The sequence below is a fragment of the Primulina eburnea genome, chromosome 10, assembly GCF_022965805.1.
Source record: "Primulina eburnea isolate SZY01 chromosome 10, ASM2296580v1, whole genome shotgun sequence".
NCBI lineage: Eukaryota > Viridiplantae > Streptophyta > Magnoliopsida > Lamiales > Gesneriaceae > Primulina > Primulina eburnea.
In genome coordinates this window covers 38,529,283-38,548,228 of record NC_133110.1, presented here as the reverse complement: position 1 = coordinate 38,548,228, position 18,946 = coordinate 38,529,283, and the positions used below count along the sequence as shown (strand labels likewise).

Here is an 18,946-nt window from a genome sequence, read left to right as displayed (position 1 = left end):
ATGCCAAGCAAGCCAACACAAAGAAGAAGAAGGTGATATTTGAGAAGAGAGATTGGGTGTGGCTACACTTAAGGAAGGAGAGGTTCCCCGAGAAGAGACGTTCAAAACTATTACCTAGGGGTGATGGACCATTCCAAGTCCTTGCAAGGATCAATGACAACGCCTACAAACTCGATCTACCGGGTGAGTATAACGTGAGTTCTACTTTTAATGTTAGTGACTTGTCGTTGTTTGATGTAGGCGACGAGTTGGATTTGAGGACAAATCCTTTTCAAGAAGGGGAGGATGATGCGAACACGGATGGTCAAGTCTCAAGGAAAGCATGTGACCCTTTAGAGTTGCCGAAGGGACCAATCACGAGGGGACGACTAAAGAGATTCAAGGAAGCATGGCAAGGGCTTATGAGTAAGGAGGAAGGACTTACAAGCGAGGTGCAAAGTGCTGGAGGGTTTTCGATGCATGGGAGTGAGTTTGGAAGTCACAAGAACATTATTCAAGTGATAAATGAAGAGGAGTCCAGAAGCATCGGCGCCCGAGCGGCCAAAGATTACCGCCCGAGCGCCACATGTACTGCCCGCGGAGAAAACTTACAGCAATCCTCGCGCTCGAGCGGTAATAATCTGCCGCCCGAGCGCGAATAGTCCAGAGCCCTCGGCGCTCGAGCGGTAATTTCCTATCGCCCGAGCGCGAGCCAGTTTCGGAATATTTTAATTTCCTAGTTTAGAGTTTCAATTAATTTGACAACTAGATTATTGATATCTTTTGAGTATGTAAAGGTTATTGGACGAATTTTTGGACACAATTCAGATTTCATTATTGATTTTTATCAAAGTTTAGAGTTTTTCTCTCAAACGTTCAAAGCTTCGCTTTGTTATTCAAAAATCAAACTTATCAAAGTTTTCAACTTTGTGGCGTTTGTCGATCGTGCTTGTGCGGATTGTCGTCGATTAGTTCTTCGAAGGTTCGTTATAATTTCAATTGTTTACCTCGTGATTATGTGTTGCTAGACTTTTCATAGTTTAGAGGTGAATATCACATCACACAAACTTGATTCAAAAGATCGGGACAACAACGATCCTTTGTTTGTTATTGAATTGAGGGCACGATTCGATTTTAATCGTGTTTGCTATTCATTCGTACAAAGATTCACATCACTCAGTCTCTGACTTGAGCGTCGGAGGGGCTACGCCAGGACACCCTCCTGGCCCCCTCCTAACGATCTTATTTGTGATTTCAGGCTCAGAGTAATTTCAAAACCTGCGTCTGGACTAGTGACACTTGCTGGAATCGGACCCTGAATTTCCCGTGAGTATCACTTGGCGCCGTCTGTGGGAAGTTTGAGTTGAGACGTAGATATGGTAGGGAAGAGAGGAAGTGGAAGAGCTACCTCAGAAGAGCTACCTCAGCATCATCGCGTCCTCGGAGGAGACCCGAACCATCTCATGCTGAAACAATACAGGAACAACCGCATCTTGAGACGAGACAGGAACAACCTCGTGAAGAGACAAGAACCGAGCAGCCCATTCACGAGACGAGGGTCGAGCAAACCCGTCCCAATGAGAATGTGGGGAACTTGACCCTGGAACAGCTGGGCCAATTTATCACCCGAACTGTGGATGAGACCATGAAGAGGAATCAAGAGTCTATGTTTGCAGAAGAGCATACCGCTCGCCAGGAGCGAGAGGAGAATGTGGAGGGTAGTCAGAGTAAGGTGGAGGAGACGCGACCCCGTCCAAGTGAGGAGAATCTTGATATAGAGGAGATGTGGAGGGAGATATGGATGTTGAGGCAGCAATTGGGAAACAGAGCTGCAGCCCCAAAGAAAGGAAGTCCTTTTTCCCTCGCCATTTTGGAAGAGGAGCTTCCTCCAAACTTCCGACAGTCAAACGTTGGAGAATATGAAGGACATACGGACCCCGAAGAACACTTGGGGAGATTTGAGAATGCGGCTCTGTTGCACCAATATTCAGATGAGGTCAGGTGCAGGGTTTTTCTGGGCACGTTGGTGAGGTCAGCCCAGCAATGGTTTAACACCTTGCAGCCCAACTCTATACAGTCTTTCGAAGATTTTTCTGCAGCTTTCTTGCACCGATTTTCCAGTAGCAAGAGGCACCAGAAAAACTACTTGAGTTTGTTTGTAATGAAACAGCAAGATGCTGAAACTTTGCGATAATTTGTCCAGCGCTTCAACAGCGCAGCGTTGGAAATACCGGCGGCTACCCCCGACATCATGATAAGTGCCTTTACCCAGGGGCTGAGGGGGGGAGAATTTTTCAAGTCACTGGTCAAGAAACCTCCGTCGAGCTATGATGATCTGTTAGCTCGGGCGGAAAAATATGTGAATCTAGAGGATGTCCAACGACACAAGAGGATGGAGCGGTGGCCTGGAGCAGGAAGAGTTGTTTTTAATTTTAATTATTGCATAAACATATCTGGTGATGTTCACTTAGAATTAAACTTTTTTTTAAAATAAATATAAGACATATTTTGTTTTTTTATTTTTCCTTCTCCACCTATTTTTTTGAGTTCTTTTGAAATATATATCAACGAAAAACAAAATTGACAATTTATAGTGTTTAAATTAAATAATGAATTTAAAAAAAATTCATTAATTTAAAATTATTACACTCAAACAGAACATTACTTCATCATGAATTTTCAATTTGAAAACAAGATTTCAGTATTTTCTGAACAAAGTGCGTTGGTAGTCATGTAAGAGGCTCTTTTGTTGGCTACAAATAAAGATTTTTTCCAAATGCGGAGAACGAATTTTAACAAATTCATCATCATCAATAGCAACTAATCTAAATACACTGTCAATGGTCCTTCCCCATAAATCAGTAAATAATCTATATAAGTGCATGTTTCAGCAATTTCATCCCACCAAATTCACCCTATAAACAGAAATGATATTAAATGAATGCATAATTTTTTTATGGTTGTATTGATCACAAATATGATATCAGACAAATTTCTAAATCTTGATCCATTATCTCAACAATCTCACAAAGATAATGTTGCAGAAAATTTCCACTCTTGTTATTAATTGTAGAACAACCATATCAATATCGAACTCAAATACATGCGAAAGCTCAGCCTCTGTCACTGACTCGTTATCAAGATCTACGTTGATTTTTATCTGTTATTGAAATGCCTTTGCGTCAATTTTCATCTGCGGTTGAAATGACTTTGGAGAGTTAACGATAAACTTCATTTGTTCTTAATCAGTCGATCAATCTTGAAACCAGTCCATCTCAGGATCTATATCGATCAATGATCCCATATCAAGATCCTGATGATTTTCATCAAAGAAATTGGCACGAATTTGTAGTAGGATAGCCGGTGCTGTGCTTTTGTTATTGAGCGAATCCTCCCCAAATCCCCCCCGATCCATCATCCAGCTTCTGATCAGAAAATGTGAAGAGGTCAGTGCTGAATAGATCGGAAAAGAACTTGTCATCCAGTTTGAAATCCACCATGCCAAAATGATCAGATTCCAACTTTTCTGCCTTGCGATTTTCAGCTTGGGACTGTCCAAATGCCAGGGTGAATTAACATTTTCGACACTTTGGGAAGGACCTCAAAAGCCCTTTTCGCCTTCTTACGTATTACATGTGATCCTACGCTGTTGGGAAGTTGAGGTCGGCTTGCTGATGGCCATTCTTTCTTCGTGGTGGATTGTTTGGCCATCTTAGGATCAGCAATAGCTCGCTTAGCAATGTTCTAGTTCCAGTAATTCTTGATTTCATTGTCTGCTTGCCCCGGAAGCCTTCCAGCTATCAAAGACCATCTATATAAGATTAAAGTACATTTAATAGTGCGACACAATAAAGCTTCTTTATAAGAAACAAAACGAGCCAAACAATTGCCTGTTTCCAAGTAGCTTGTGAAGTCTGATAATAAGATCCTCTTCATCTGTACATATGTCCTCTCTTGATATCTGGTCGTAAATAATTCAACCATCGAAGCCTACAACTTTTTCCGCATCTATTAAGACCTAAATTTTCACCAAAATGGTTACTTTTGTCATAAAAGAAAATCATATTTGATAAAGATAAATTCCTATTTTTACCTGCATTCTTGGATAGCTTTCGCCATACCCCTTTGTTTAAGCCTACTTTGGAACAACAAGGGCTTCTCCCCATCCTTATTTTAAAAATCTTTATAGTGTTCGTATGTGTCTCTTTTACGCAATGAGACAAGACAAATTGTCACTTTTATGGTTGAAGACTTGTGGGGACTTGCTATTTTCTGATGGGTGTGAACTAAATGTCATTTGGACATCATTTTCATGTAGCAATTTTGCGAAATGCTAGATACATAAAGTTGTTTCACACGATTTCTACACATCATTTGATTAGATTGAGTAGCTTAGTGTTAAAAGAAATAACATGATAATAAATATCAAACATATAACAGCGGAAATCATTATATGGGGTAATAGGTCAGTGCATCAAATCAATAATTTAGAAGACTTAGATGGAGATTGGGGTTTGTCCACATTGAGGGGTTAGGAAAACTTCACTGAAAATCACAGAGAATCGGCAACCTAACAAGGCTATGTATGGTAAGTCACACTTATTGGGCCCGCTGAAAAAGTTGGATCGATTTTAGCAGTAGTATCCCCTGTATCATATATTCATATATAACGTTTACGTATGTGTATACAGAAAATAAATTTAGTATCAAAAACAAACCAAAAGGAAAGAAACAAACATAGAAAAGGATTTTAACAAAGTAGACTGTATGATTGAAGAATGAAAAATACCAGAGGGAAGAGGGAGGGGGATTTGAATCCAACAGCAGGCAAAAGATTCTTACCATTTATACTTCCCCATAACACTAAGCTACGGAATACTTGGACGATCTGTTAGAATAAACAAATTTGATGCGAGATACATGTGTGAGAAAATGTACCTGCAGTGACGCAAAACATCAAGCAAGGTTCTATGGCCTTCAACAAATACCAGGAGCTCTATTGCTTTGCAAAAAAAAATGCCAAATGATAGAAGGCCTTTGATTTTGCCAAATAGGTACATTCAATTCAGTGAGAAGATGATATGACGCCATTCCTAACTAAGACAACAATCTGTATTTTTTCATATTAAAAGATCATTTTCATGGGAATTCAGCGTTGCAATTTAATACTCATATCAATGAACAAATCCTATGTTAAATTATTTTATGGAATCATCGTTTTCAAATGATGAGAAGATAATAAAAGTTAATTTTCAGTCATTTCATATGAACAATCTCTATAGATGAAATCCCAATAAGGCAGTTCCTTCTTACAGGTTCACAATAAGTAGGAGCTAGACGGATTGGCAAAGAAATTCTTCGATTTTGTGAAGCAATCACGAAGCAGGCTACCAAGAATAGAAGGGGGCTGATTTGATGATGTCTGGCACATTTCCCGCGTAAATATGTGGTCATCCATAATCAGTATCTCTAACAATTTCCTGCAGCTCTGAAATGAATGAAATTTTGCAAATGAGCTGTAATTACAGGGTGTTCACCTCTCAAGATGAAGTATCTACATATTTGTTGATCACAAATCTAAACGGGCAAAACTAGAATCTTTAAGAAATAGCAAGGGAAATTTTGTTGACACAACATTGCGTTTAATCCAACTCAAAATTTATCAGTAACAAACGAAAATAAATTTTGTAAACCTTTTCTACACTGACTAAAATCAGCATATTCTTTAAGAAATGAACAAAAAAATGTAATGACATTCTTGGGAATTCAAAATATTAATCAAAATTTAGCGAGGATGAAACAAGTTGATTCCCTAGAAGAATTTCATCATTTGCTTGAAATAAGTGTATGCACCTGAGGATTCAAACAATGCATCTGCTTTATGATATTACCCTGTAGAAAACAAGATGTAAAAATAAGAAATAGTGTCTCAAGATTCTGCACAGTACATAGCATCATAGATAACCAATAAAAAATCAAGTGAGGGCACAAGGATTTATCAGACAACTTGGAAGAGTAAGTTCACATGAAAAACAAGTGTAGGATAATCACAAACTAGGGAAAAGGAAGCCATCCAGTGCGAAATTTTTTATAGGATCATCCGCAACACAACCATTGCTCATAATCTAAAAGGATAGGCTCCCAATATTTTAGGCACTGGCAGTTTGACTGGTATACTAGAAATCAAAGCAACTTTTAAGCTAATAAATAGCACAAGCAGAATGGTGTAATGGCGCCCCAAATGACAGTCCATAAGAAAGTATTGTGTTGTCTACAAAGAAAATTACCTCTAATATCCCTGGATTTTGCATCACAATACCAAGAACACGGCGTACAAGTCCCTTGTACACAAGTTCATTTACGGTACCATCTCCGTTCATCCAAGTTAACAAGGGCCTACATTCCTTCCTTCTAGGCGGAGAACTTTTAAAACACTTATGACGTGTAATTTTATCCTCACTAAGAATTTCAGTAGGGAGGTCCACAACATCTTCAGACTGATTTAAAATAGTGACTCTGTGCACTTCATCGGTATTCATGTCATTCACATCAGCATCATCTATATGATGGACAGAATCAATTGCCATATGTTCCTTCTCAATTTTACTCTTTTGACCTCGAAGGTGAGTAAAATCATGACGAATTTCAGCAACAGAAGTCAAGAAGTACTTTGACAGAAATAACGAATCAACTACATGAACGCAGTCATAACCATCGACCTAAATTAAGAGCAATAAGAAACACAAAATAAGGTTAGCTCCTCCACACCACAACCACAAACCATCCCTGCCCCTGGGAAAAAATAGAAAAGAAAACTAAAAGAGTAGATTTCTTTCTTTTCTAAAACTAACTAAAAGAATAAACTTTGAATAACCAAAAAGATGATTTTAGTGGCCTGCGTTGATTATTATGACATCTTGTGTAAGATATCGATGAACAATAGCCCTTACTTTATGAAAGAACTAATGCACTAGCTTGAAAACTCTAAAAGAGCTTGTGCTAGCAACAATTAAGAATAATGATTAATCAATAAACCAACCTTCAATGCTCGTCCAAATACTTCAAGCACCTCAACCATAATTTCCAACACCAGTTCATCTGAAAAAAAAATTATATCATCGATATGATATAACTTCTGCATTTATAGAAGTTACTAGAGTGCAGAAAAACTCAGACTCGTACAATAATGAAGAATATGCAATACTTGCATACCTTGAACGTTGAGGACTTGGGAAATTTTTTTCATACTCAAACCTTGGTCGCCAGACTTCTGAATGGCTAAATAAAGGGTTTTGAATGACTCGGGATGAAAGAACAAGTTTTTTACATCATCACCGCATGAAGGCACCAAATTTTCAGCAAAACTTGCCATAGCTTCCCATGGTGATTCACTCCCATCAATCGTGAGGTGGATGGATCCCCCAGAATCAAATATTTCTCTCACATGATCTTCTATATCAGAATGTGATGAAATACAGTCAACATCCGTGACAGATGACATAATGCTCTGGTTTTGTGCACCAAAAGGAGAGGAGGCACATGTGAATGATTCAATAAACTGTAATCTTGGGATTGTTTCCTGTAGCAAACATAATTTAATGCCCGGAAAACCTTTTTCTCGGCGTGAGATGATCTCACCCTCCCCGACAAATGAAGTTTTTGATTTCTTAGATAGGCTTACACCAGAAAGCTCCCCAGTATCAGGTTTATGTTTAGAAGTTCTGTTGTCTTCTGCCTCACCGACACCTTCAGCGGGTAAGTAAGGGGTAACAGACAGTTCACCCAAAGAGACTCTAGCACATAAGTTGAGAACTTCACCACATTGTAGATCTTCTGGAACATCAAGGCCCTCCTCCATAAGATCCTTTTCTCTTTCATGAAGCCAGTTAGCAAACTTAGAGGCTTTTTTCCCAGTATCCATGGGAAATGGAGATAAAGAAATACTATGAAGGAAATGGTGTGAAAGTACAAAGGGCTTGTTACAGTTGCCTCCAATCTGACATCAAAGAAAACAATCAGCGGGATTAAAAAGTAATATGCATAGGCAAAAGACAAAACTAGTCTTTTACCATGAGTTTCTTCTCTCTCAAGTAGTTAAAAGCAGCAAAAAGATCATGTTCAGAATAATGCCGTAATGTTTCAGCGAGTAAAGTCGGCACTTCAGGAGCTGTCGAGGTGCTTAGAAAAATTAGCTTAAATAGCTCGGCAGCATTGGCAATGGCAGCTGATTCATGTATCTGTCTACTAACTCTTGAGCCATTTGAAAGCTTTACGTACTTCCTGGGTTGATGGCTAGAGCTCGATTTTCTACTAGGAGCTTTAATCCAATCCTCAACTCCCTAGTCATGACAAGCTGACGGGTCAAATCAATTTCATAAAAGTAGCACACATGATGGAAAGAAGAGTTATTTTTTTAGGAAAAAAAACAAAACAAACTGCAACACATAACCATGTATTCCTACATTAACAAATATGAGCACACAGCTCAAAACAGAAACAGGTAATGAATCACCCAAAAAATGTGTCCATAACCAAAATGAAGACAACCCCCAGTTAATGTACGCTGTTTTGGTAGTCGAGGATAATTAAAAGGCCATATAAAATCGTTCCAAGCATAGAGGTTAAGCTATCAATCATCTATATTTCAGCTCACTTAAAAAGTAAAGGGTTGTCCAGATACGTATAAAAGATGGGCTAGAGTTAGCAACAACAGAATATTCGCAACTTACATCTTCCATGTAATCTTGGTCAACAAAAACATCATTGACACTCTCCAGTTTCGCCATTCTTTTGAGCCTCAAAACATTATCTAATGCTACCTTGATATTATTTGCATCAAAATCATCCCATTTCCAGGACTCTGGAACAGAAGAACGTTTACCATCTTCTACAGACACATAACCCCGCACCATCATTTCGGAACCTCCGTAGTTCAACGTCTTGTCCTGATATTGCGTGAGGTATTTAGAATAACGTTCCGCAAGCAAAGTGCATAATTTCATCAAAGCTTTTCTCGAAGAATCAGAAGTTTTCAATAATGCCATTCTTCTTTTGCAGGTGTCTGGAGGTGCTGGCAGATTAGGAACGGATGCCCAATTTAAGCGGTGATATTTTGCCCCAAGAGCAGCTCGATGTCTTGCATATTCCATGACCAACTGTCTGCCAATAATTGATCCACGTGAAAATATGATATTATCGTGCCAACAGATTACCAATAATGACAACCTAAATGAAACTAAAGTATATGACAAACAATTGAGTATAACACATTCATTAATATTCCATGAATTGGATACTCGGAACAAACAATTTCCATCCTTTCCATGCAACAGAAATTAGAGAATGATAAGTTGCTTCGAGCAAGAGCTAACATATAAATCCATGAAAAAATCATGAATTAGCATCACCTATCAGCTTCTTCTGTCCATGAAAACTTTCTCTTATGTTGCTTCAAACTTGACAAGGCACACTTGTAAATGCACATACTGGCATCATCATCTTTTTCATTTAAATCTGGCTCCTCTGAATCCTCTAAAATGTTGCCAGTGTCGCAATTCTGAAAATGAAAACCATAATTTTCACAAATAGTCAGCACAAAAAAGCAGTTTTTCTGTCATTTGATTATAAGAATCTAGTTGGCTGACCATCTGCAAACTTGATTGTCCATCTGCGATGGTGGGTTTTAACATCTTTGAGGAGACTCCATCGGATTGATTTTTTCGTTTACGTGAAGGAGAAATAGGTTTGTGTTTAATTAGCTTCACCTCATGTCCTTCCGCATCCAAAGCTCTCTGGAATCTTGTAAGGCGACGTACTTTCTTGTCATAATGGACTCGAAGCACCTGCAATAATTATTTATTTTAATATGCCATCGCCGATGCCTGGAAACACCCTCAGATATTATCAATTACCTTATCCCATCAGTAGTGTGTCATTACTCATGAATCGTGATTTGATTGATCGATGAACATTTTGAAACACTTCTAGCTATCCTAGTTAGAGAAACACAAATCTCATGGTATTTCTCTTTTAGTAAACACCAGATCAACAAGTGATCAACATTGAGAACGAAATATTAGAAAGTGTTCAATTCAATGCTGTCAAATTGAACTTTAGGTTGAAATATTGTGCGTGCTTGAGAGAAAACAGTAATTCCCACGTTCAGCATAGAGCAATGACAATCAGCATATTAATTCTAAGTCGAGTTCCCTAATCTTAAATTTCTTTTCAAGCACCCCAAAACAGGGTGTTGAAAATTATTGAAGTACTTAACACTGGTAGGCAAACAAACCTGCTCCAGAGTCAAATCAAGATCCTTGGCAATCTTTTCACACTCGATGAATGAAAGTCTCCTGTTTGAGTCATCTTTTGCCACACATTTAAGAAGTTCAGCACGCTGGCCAGCTGTCATTACTCGACCAGATGCCCATGATCGAGAATGAAATACCTATAAAAGTCCCATCACTTGCTTGAATAAAAAGACTGAATTTAAAGATATGACTTGAAATCAAATCGCAGATCCACTACATGTTCTTTGCACTAATATTCAATTTATATTATCAAAATCAAATAACGTATCGTGAAAACTAAGAGCACCCATAACCACAAGAAAGAGAAAAAAATATAAAATCCAATAAAGATTCTAGGTACTGCCCAGGGCTAATTCATACAAGTTCAAGAATCAAATTTGTCTCATATGTAATTGGGGGTCCAACTGGCTAGTCGAGCCAAAAATTAGCAACTTTTTTAAACATGACAGAAAATATTTTCTTTTTCATGCACAAAATTTTTCAGATAGAGTAACTGTGAAAAAGATAAAAAATACAAGCTACTAGAGAATCAGTCTGGGCTGTGCGCTCCCTGTTTGCCGGGTTTAAAACAGCTGGTATTAAGGTTTTCTAGGTGTCAACAACAAAACCTGCCATGTAAACCGGCTTGGTGAATCGGAATGTGCACAACCGAACAAGGATACCTGGTTTCTTATAATAAATGAGTACCCCGAGAAAAAAATGCAAGGAAACTATTTCTTAACTGCGTGATAATAGATTGTCTTGGTCTCTAAGATACAGGACTTAGTCAGAGAGGGGATCTCAAACAAACTAATAATTTGATCAATCATCAAATACTTCACTACATGGCTCATCAGTTTGTGCACAACACATACTAAGTAGGTAAATACAGGGTAAATTGAATTTGTTCAGCTGTTATGTGTACCTCAATAAAAAAAAACCCATTGTTCTAAAAGACGCCGTCTAGGTACCAGGCAGTCACCCACCGCCTCGATTTTTAGAAAATCGGTGGCTGTTGACGGTACTGCAAAAATCGGCCGCCTAGACGGGTAACAAAACAAACTACCCAGGTGGTTCGATTTTTTCAAAAAAAAAAATTAATTTAAATATTAAGAATTTTTTTGGAAAAAACAATGGTTAAACAAATTTATGCATATTTTGTTGAGATATATGCACATAAAAAATTTATGCACGTTAATAAGCAGGGTTGAAAAAATATTAATGAAAATGTTGAACATATTTATGCATATTTTGACTAATTTTTATATTATAAAATATTTTATATATTTTTATAATTAATTAATATATTTTTAAAGAACCATCTAGGCGCCGTCTAGGAGACCGCTTAGGCACCTAGGCGGTAGGCGGGTGGCCACCGCCTTGACCACCCGCCTACTGCCTAGCGTTTTTTAGAATATTGGGATTGACCACCCGCCTACTGCCTAGCGTTTTTTAGAATATTGGGAAAAACTACCTTTCACCATGCTAGAAAAGACATTTTCATTAGACATTGGACTTAGATGCGGAAACTCAGTCAAACAAACAAGTAATCAGAGAAGTCACACAAGCTTAGGCTGTGCTGCATGACTTCGAGTAAATATCCAGCGGTTATCTTACTTTAAGATTGTGTGGGTTGCATTCAGGAAATAGAAGTCAGCAATCACATCCTCTATCAATGGCTTGCGATCAACTTTATTAAATCAAAGCTTAAGAAAATGCATCACCTTCTCAACTACGTTGCATAGAAGACAACAAGAATTAGGTGATACTGGACATAATTTCACTTCCAATGACAAGTTTCTTCATACAATTGTTAAAACATTCTTCTAAATGCTTAACAGGAGCCATATGAGTGATATTCATAAGAAAAAATATACATTATCAATAAAATACTAACAGCCTTTACATACATAGAAATATTGTTGTGCTTCATGCCTTCATCCTAAAAGAAGGGGAACAAGCAAACGGCATGCCAAGTTAACCCATCAATAAGCATGCAAAATAAGTAATTATTACGAGTTAACACAAATATGGAAAATTAAGATCATACTGAAGGAAAAGAAGAGGTTATGGCATCACACCTCCTGAACTGCAGACCCAGGAAATGCATGCAAAGCAGCTCTAGGTTCCACTGCGGCATAGCAATACTCCAAAGTGTTCCAGTATTCATCGACAGTTTTTTTGGTTGAAAGAACAAAATCATGTCTAATTTGAGGACGAAAATCAGGAAAAAGGAAACCAGACGATGCAAATGCTGAGGCAGGTTCCTCAATGTAAGGTTTAAATTCCAGTGCATGAGTAAGAGTGGTATGTGGGCCGCTTCGGGTTCCATCTTCTGCCTGGCCATTACTTACCAGGCGAATCAGCTGTCAAAGATTCACATTTTAGACAGAATTACCGTACTGAATTTTGAGAAGGTCAATAAACGAGAAATTGAAAAAACTTATTCCACAAGACTGGAAAATGTTTTGTTCATCGACAATCAACAGGTTACTGAGGGCTGAATCTGTAAGTTTTCAAGATATTGTTTTGTTGTTTCATGATAATTAAGGGTTGAAATATTTTGGAATTCCAATGAAATAGTAAATAATTGTAGCTGAGTAAAGACTACTGAAGTAAATACGGAGAGACTATATCTAACCTAAACAGCCTCCATCCCTAATTCAAACAATTTAATACGGTGTTCACTACCTGGTTCTCCCCAGACTTATCCTCCTAATATCATTCTCAAAAATGAAATTACCCAATGGGCAATTCACACAGTGAATGACTCAGTTCGCTGTTAAAGTTTAAAGCAAACCATGAACAAATCTCAAGATGCACAGAAACATGAATTCATGTGTGAAACACAACCACCCAATCTATTAATACTTTGAGCATCAATTCACCCAACTGTTCATACCACATAGTGCACAAGCAATATTTCATGCGGATAATTACAATCAACAATATATGGCCATGATGAAAAGATCATAAGCTGGGTCGTGAATGGTATCAACTGACAATGTCATCAAAGAGCATAATTGGTTTTTTATCTCTCTATGAAAAATAATGAGTGGAAATTGGCTTTTGCTTGTGAATGTCTACCTTTTATAAACTTTATCGCTGCCTAATTTTGCTGGTTTCGAAGGATGTATGAAGGAAACTCGAGAATTGTCAGAATGTGCAGAGGCAGTAGGGGGGTCAAGGGACCTTTAACTCAGGGACTCAAGTGCTATACCACGAAAAACATCGCCTCAAATGATCAATAATAACGTAATGAGCAGTAAGAATTACAAATCAGTGCTTTGATAAAATAAACATGGAAATGCAAACTGTATTTAAACTGCATATCTATTGTACCTTCAAACGCCTTAAGATATCAATTAACCATGACAATCGTCCAATTGCCCGAGTATCCACAAGGCTTTTGTGCTCGTTTATTGGGAGATCAGAAAGTTGCAAACTACTTCCACATTTCTCAACCATATCCTCGAACTTTTGAGCAGACCCTACAACTTGTAGAAACAATTTAAGGGGCATGGATTTTATCGCCCTATCTAAATCGAACAACTTATAAGTGTTATGTGGATTTTTCAGGTCATGAGCTTGATTTCTGGATAAGAAAGCATTGCTCCAACCAGGGAAACTGCAGACCCAATCCCATATAAATATATGTAGAAGCTTTGTCCGAACCATTTTCGCCAGAACAAACCCATTTGCACGCATTGCCTCAGATCTCTCTGATTGAACATCTAATCTTATGCGATTGGGAATTCTCTGCACATTGTCCAACATGGGAACTGATTGGCCCTTCTTATGAAAATTTGATGGTTTACGCAGCTGACTTTCAAAATCCCTCTGTTTATCATGAATTTGACCCAATAACTCAGGTAACGAACTATAAACAGATGGGTGTAGGACCACGTCAATTGTCCGGCTTCGGCGACAATTGGTCACTATAGGAACACTCACCTGGATGCATTTACAATGACCTTCTTGCTGAAGTTTGTTTAGGCTCCTTTCCAAGGTCTTCCTATCCATCGTTGTAGTTTTTTCCTTCTCAAGACGTCTGTGTAGCTCAGGTTTTATTAAGAACTTCTCCTCCTGATCACAAGTAAAAATTTGTAACGATTTCATTGAAAGAGTCATATGATTGATTAACATACCAATAAGATTTAGGATAGCAAAACAAACCAGTAACATTTGGAGTATCCGCTGCTCTCTCTGCGAGTTGATTGCACCAACTGTAAGACAGGGATAATTTAGACTTGATCTGCGCCTACGACAAGATACAACAGCAGGAAGACTTGTTTCTTGAATGTCATTGTTTGTTCCAGAATCACTGACCACCAGCTGTAGTTTCTCATCAGAAACTGTATTGCTTCGCTCAATATCAGGATACTGTTGATTCCATAGTGAAAGCTGCATATTCTCGCCTTCACCACTCACAGTCATGCCATTTGAAGGTTCTGTCATAACTGCTACATTTTCACTGTCATTAATATTGCTAAGATCTCCCATGGAAGCCAAATTATCCACCACCTGCACAGTATGAGACAAGTTCTCATGAAAGTCAAGATTCACTCTTTGTGACTCGATGCCTTCCTGCAGAACCAGATCCTTTGCAATCGGAGCCATGCTGGACGATTCCAGTTTAGATGATTCAGGAGTAAAGTTACCAGCTGTCCGAACTCTGTACACCACACCTCTGTCATGGCTTTCTGCCTGTAAATGGAATCCAAACCTACTAAACATTTTGCTGAAAATTCGCTTGTGATACTCTTTACCGCACAGTCCAAGCTTTCTACACACCTGCTTAATCAAAATCAAAAAATTTAAAATGTTATCACTGAATACTCAGTAATTGATGCATAGTAGAGAACGATTGAAATTTTGAAATTCATAGACATTTTTTTAGTATATCATTGTGTAGAGCATGTAGAACTTACAAATATTCAACATGCAATGATATTTTTGCAGGTCAGTAATCATATAGCACCTTATTGTTCAAGAAATTATCACACATCCAGTATGTACGTAACAACACTAAATCTATCAGCAGCTGCAGGGGCACTTCAGAATAACAACTGAGGCAACCACCTCACAGATGAAGATGGACAAGAAGTACATAGATTATTCCAAGTCAGTTAGCACAGGAATTTGTTTTGGTCAAGATCCAAATTAATTGTTTTCATAAAAAAATCAAGTGATAGACTCAAGAGTCATTATGTTTCTGAATTCAAATTTTTGAAAGTAGGAAATTATGCATAATCAGAACTGTAAAGGTCATTTAAGAATAGGTAGCAGCAAGTATCAGTATAAGAGTTCAATTATGCATAGAAAGAAGTAGGGGACTTGTTCATGTTTAGGGGTAAGACCACAGATACAAGTTTAAATGTGAATGAAGAAATAAAGGTAAAAGTATATACAGCAACAACCAAAGTAAGGAAGTACAAAAAATTTAATCAATTGAACTGCCTTGATTGAACTTCATTTTATTCTTGGCTGCAAACAAACACACATACTTCAGTATTGGTCAACCCTTTTGATCCTTCAGAATCAATCATGTCATATACTTGACGCAATATGGGAAGCTCTACTACTTGTTCAGTAATTTGTCCTCTTTTCATCAAAGTCATTGACTGTTCCATGTCATTGTCATTTTTTCTGCATCCTTGGAATTTTGGATTGAAATTTGATGGTGAAAAACTTTGAAGTAGACGCAAACAATTAACCTCCTGCACGTTAAAAGAAGTATGTTACAAAACTGGTATGAACTCCCAGGATTTGATAAAATTGGGGAAGCAACCATAAAGCTCGAGAAAACTGAAAAACCAATTTTTTGGCTGTAATGTAGGGTCTCCATAGAATTTACTGATCCTTTTCAAATGCTCCCCGGTAAAAAATATACTCTTCAAGGCTTACTCTACCATCGTACTAAATACAAGTCTTTAACATACTTTTGCTTCTCTCTAAATCATTTTAAAAGTTAAGTATTCTATTTCACTGACAATATTATTCGCAGGGTGACAGGATCAAAGGAACACAAACAGCTGCCACGAGTAGCTCCTTCTCACCTGTCTACTAATAACTGAATTTTTCCACTACCAATAAAAAATTAAGGAAGTAAACTAAAAACTAAAGAAAAAGGATGGTGAAAGTTTCCACATTTCCACCACTCAGAGGTACGGAAGGATTAGAGATAAATTATTCTCATTCACCTTTTTTGCGAATGAATTATATCAAATCATCAAAGTCACAACTCGAGTAAGCATACCTTCTTATTCACCATAGTGCGACATTCTTCTACAACTTGTGCTTCTTTCAACCTGTGGCATATCTAACAACAGAATCCATGTTAAATCAGTAACTTAAGAGCAATCAAGTGTCTAATAGAGAACAACATCGTGCAGTTTACAGAAAATAAAATCATTGCAAGATTAAGAAGATAAGATTACATTTCTCCATGATCGGTGGCCAGAAGTCCCTCGATAACCAAGATCTCGCTTCAGATCTGAGACAACTAGAACCTTTACCACCAAAAAATTCATAATTAGAATGTTATGTGAACAGAACTACATAATGCAATCAAAAACCCAACACATACTGACCTTTCCTTCAGCCTTTTCTAATTTATCACAGATAGTTTTCAGTGCAGGTAAAAAGTCTTTCACACGTACATCACCTTTGGCCATATCTTCACCAAAATCACCATTAGTTTCAGCAAGACCATCCGCAACCCCTCTGTCCACCAAGAGGTTATCCTCTTTGGTGATCTCAAGCCTCTGCTGACAACTTAAATGCTTCCCATAACGATATAAATATAGCATATTTGTGCTAACTATGGAATCACTTTTCGGTTCTCCATTGTTGGCTGCCTCTTTCTTCCGAATAACAGTTGGCTGCCTCACAATCAATCCTTGGGTTTCAAGCTTCTTCAATTGGTAGAATAAATTGTTGGCTGGAATGCGCAATTGCTTGGTGAGATCATTTTGTGCAATCCCGTTTTTCCTGAACATACAACAATGGTAACACTCGCTTATGCCAACGTTTTAGCTTCATTGTTGAAAGCTGAAACATGCTTATGACCACATGCATCACCCTTGAATGCAAAATCACTCGATGCTGAAAGTTCCTCTCAATCGCACGGTTGCACCAAGTACGAACAAAAGGTCAAAAATGACTCCCTTTTTAACAGAACTAAAATCAATCAGAAACATGACGGAGAGTCATCATACAGGTTCATCCACGTATCAAGAATCCGTTTTGAAAAAACACTTGAATATATTCAACAAAAGAGAGAACAAAAGTGATAGCTAATAAGTAGATAGAAAGTAACCTGGCAGCAGCGAGGCGTTCGAGAATGAGACGCTGAGTATCGGACAGACTGTATTCAGACGCCTCGATCTCGTATATTCCTAGAAAACACTTCCTCATTGCTTCGGGAGCAAAAATTTTCACATGCTCGCACTCTTCAACAGAACACTTAATCACGTGCTCAGCCGAAAAGGTCACTTCATCTGCCCCGAATTGGAGTCCTGGGACCTCCACGAGATTCTCCCAAACGATCCGCTTCACGTTCGGGCACAAGGGAAGGCCGAGGGCAGAGAGGGAAGGGCGGAGCTTCGGCCACAGACTTTGTAGGTGAAGCCCATCGGCACCTTCGCAACAAATCTCTTGCAAAGCCAAGTGGACGACAGAATCCATCTGGCTGCTGCGGACCGACAGGCAGTTGATCCGTGGTTTTTTTTTTTTTACTTGCTGTTTTTGGCGGGGGGCTGAGACGCGCGTTGTTTGGGCTTCGATGAGGTCTAGGGTTCGAATCGATTCCACGGGGAGAAAGCTCCTATTGTTCCCGAAAATCACACGGTTGGTCCTTTGTCTAATTCTGATTTCAAATTTCCATCCTAATACAATATTGAGTAGGTTTTTCCTAAGACGGTCTCACAAGTCTTTATTTATGAAATGGATCAATTTTGTTCATATTTACAATAAAAATTAATATATTTGACATAAAAAGTAATATTTTTTTGTCGGTTACCCATATAGAATATTCGTTTCACAAAATTGACCCATGAGACCGTCTCACAGGAGTTTTTGTGTACAGTATTTTTGCAGAACTTGCTCATGTAGAGCCACATATTGTCTTCCGCACAAATAATTATTAAATTTAAATTACAAAATAAACAAATCTATCACACTAATACTACTAACGCAGTGTTTGGTAGCATGGATTTAGTAGGATTGTGTTTATTTTTTCATGTTAATCCAATGTTTGATACATTTTTTATTAAACCAACCTATTGTACTCCACAATGGACTAGATTTTACCAAACTGGTTAAAATAAACACATGACACATCCCAATACTAATAATCTTTTTTATATCAAACATTGCATTTCCTATAATACCATTTCTCCCAACCAAAATGCCCAACAAAAAGTCATCATCCATCTAAAAAAACGACTTACGAATAAAGGACATTGCTTAGGTTTTTTATATCTGCAGCGAAATCTTCAGAAATAAGGTAATAGGTTTTTTATATCTGCAGCGAAATCTTCAGAAATAAGGTAAATAGTATTGAAATTCTTTGTTTCAAACGTGTATTTGTACACGCTGTTATAAAAATTAAGTTTTATTAGATTAAATTCTTCTGTCTGTTGCGAAAATTTCAGAAATCTGAGGAGGATCGATGT

The 18,946-nt window shown here is 37.9% G+C and overlaps 1 protein-coding gene across 8 annotated transcripts; it reads right to left on the bottom strand.

Moving 5' to 3' along the window:
• Positions 1-2,841: 2,841 nt before the first annotated feature.
• Positions 2,842-18,098, bottom strand: LOC140803520 (uncharacterized). Of its 8 annotated transcripts, none has more exons than XR_012111893.1 (21): positions 17,590-18,098; positions 16,862-17,261; positions 16,709-16,780; positions 16,528-16,590; positions 15,776-15,988; positions 14,445-15,062; positions 13,611-14,354; positions 12,350-12,634; positions 10,271-10,426; positions 9,624-9,821; positions 9,387-9,535; positions 8,709-9,138; positions 8,049-8,318; positions 7,192-7,975; positions 7,019-7,077; positions 6,267-6,698; positions 5,833-5,871; positions 5,293-5,467; positions 4,918-4,981; positions 3,870-3,997; positions 2,842-3,790 (listed from the first exon to the last, which is right to left on the bottom strand). XR_012111893.1 is itself a non-coding variant. In XM_073159422.1 (19 exons), exons 1-18 carry the CDS (start codon positions 17,955-17,957, stop codon positions 5,297-5,299), a joined length of 5,451 nt encoding a protein of 1,816 aa, XP_073015523.1. In that variant the 5' UTR covers positions 17,958-18,098; the 3' UTR covers positions 4,822-4,981; positions 5,293-5,296. The 8 variants fall into 8 exon arrangements, 5 of the variants coding, with proteins under 5 accessions (XP_073015523.1, XP_073015524.1, XP_073015522.1 ...); XR_012111894.1 differs by having other exon boundaries at positions 2,843-3,790; positions 4,918-4,975; XR_012111895.1 differs by lacking the exon at positions 4,918-4,981 and having other exon boundaries at positions 2,843-3,790.
• Positions 18,099-18,946: the final 848 nt, after the last annotated feature.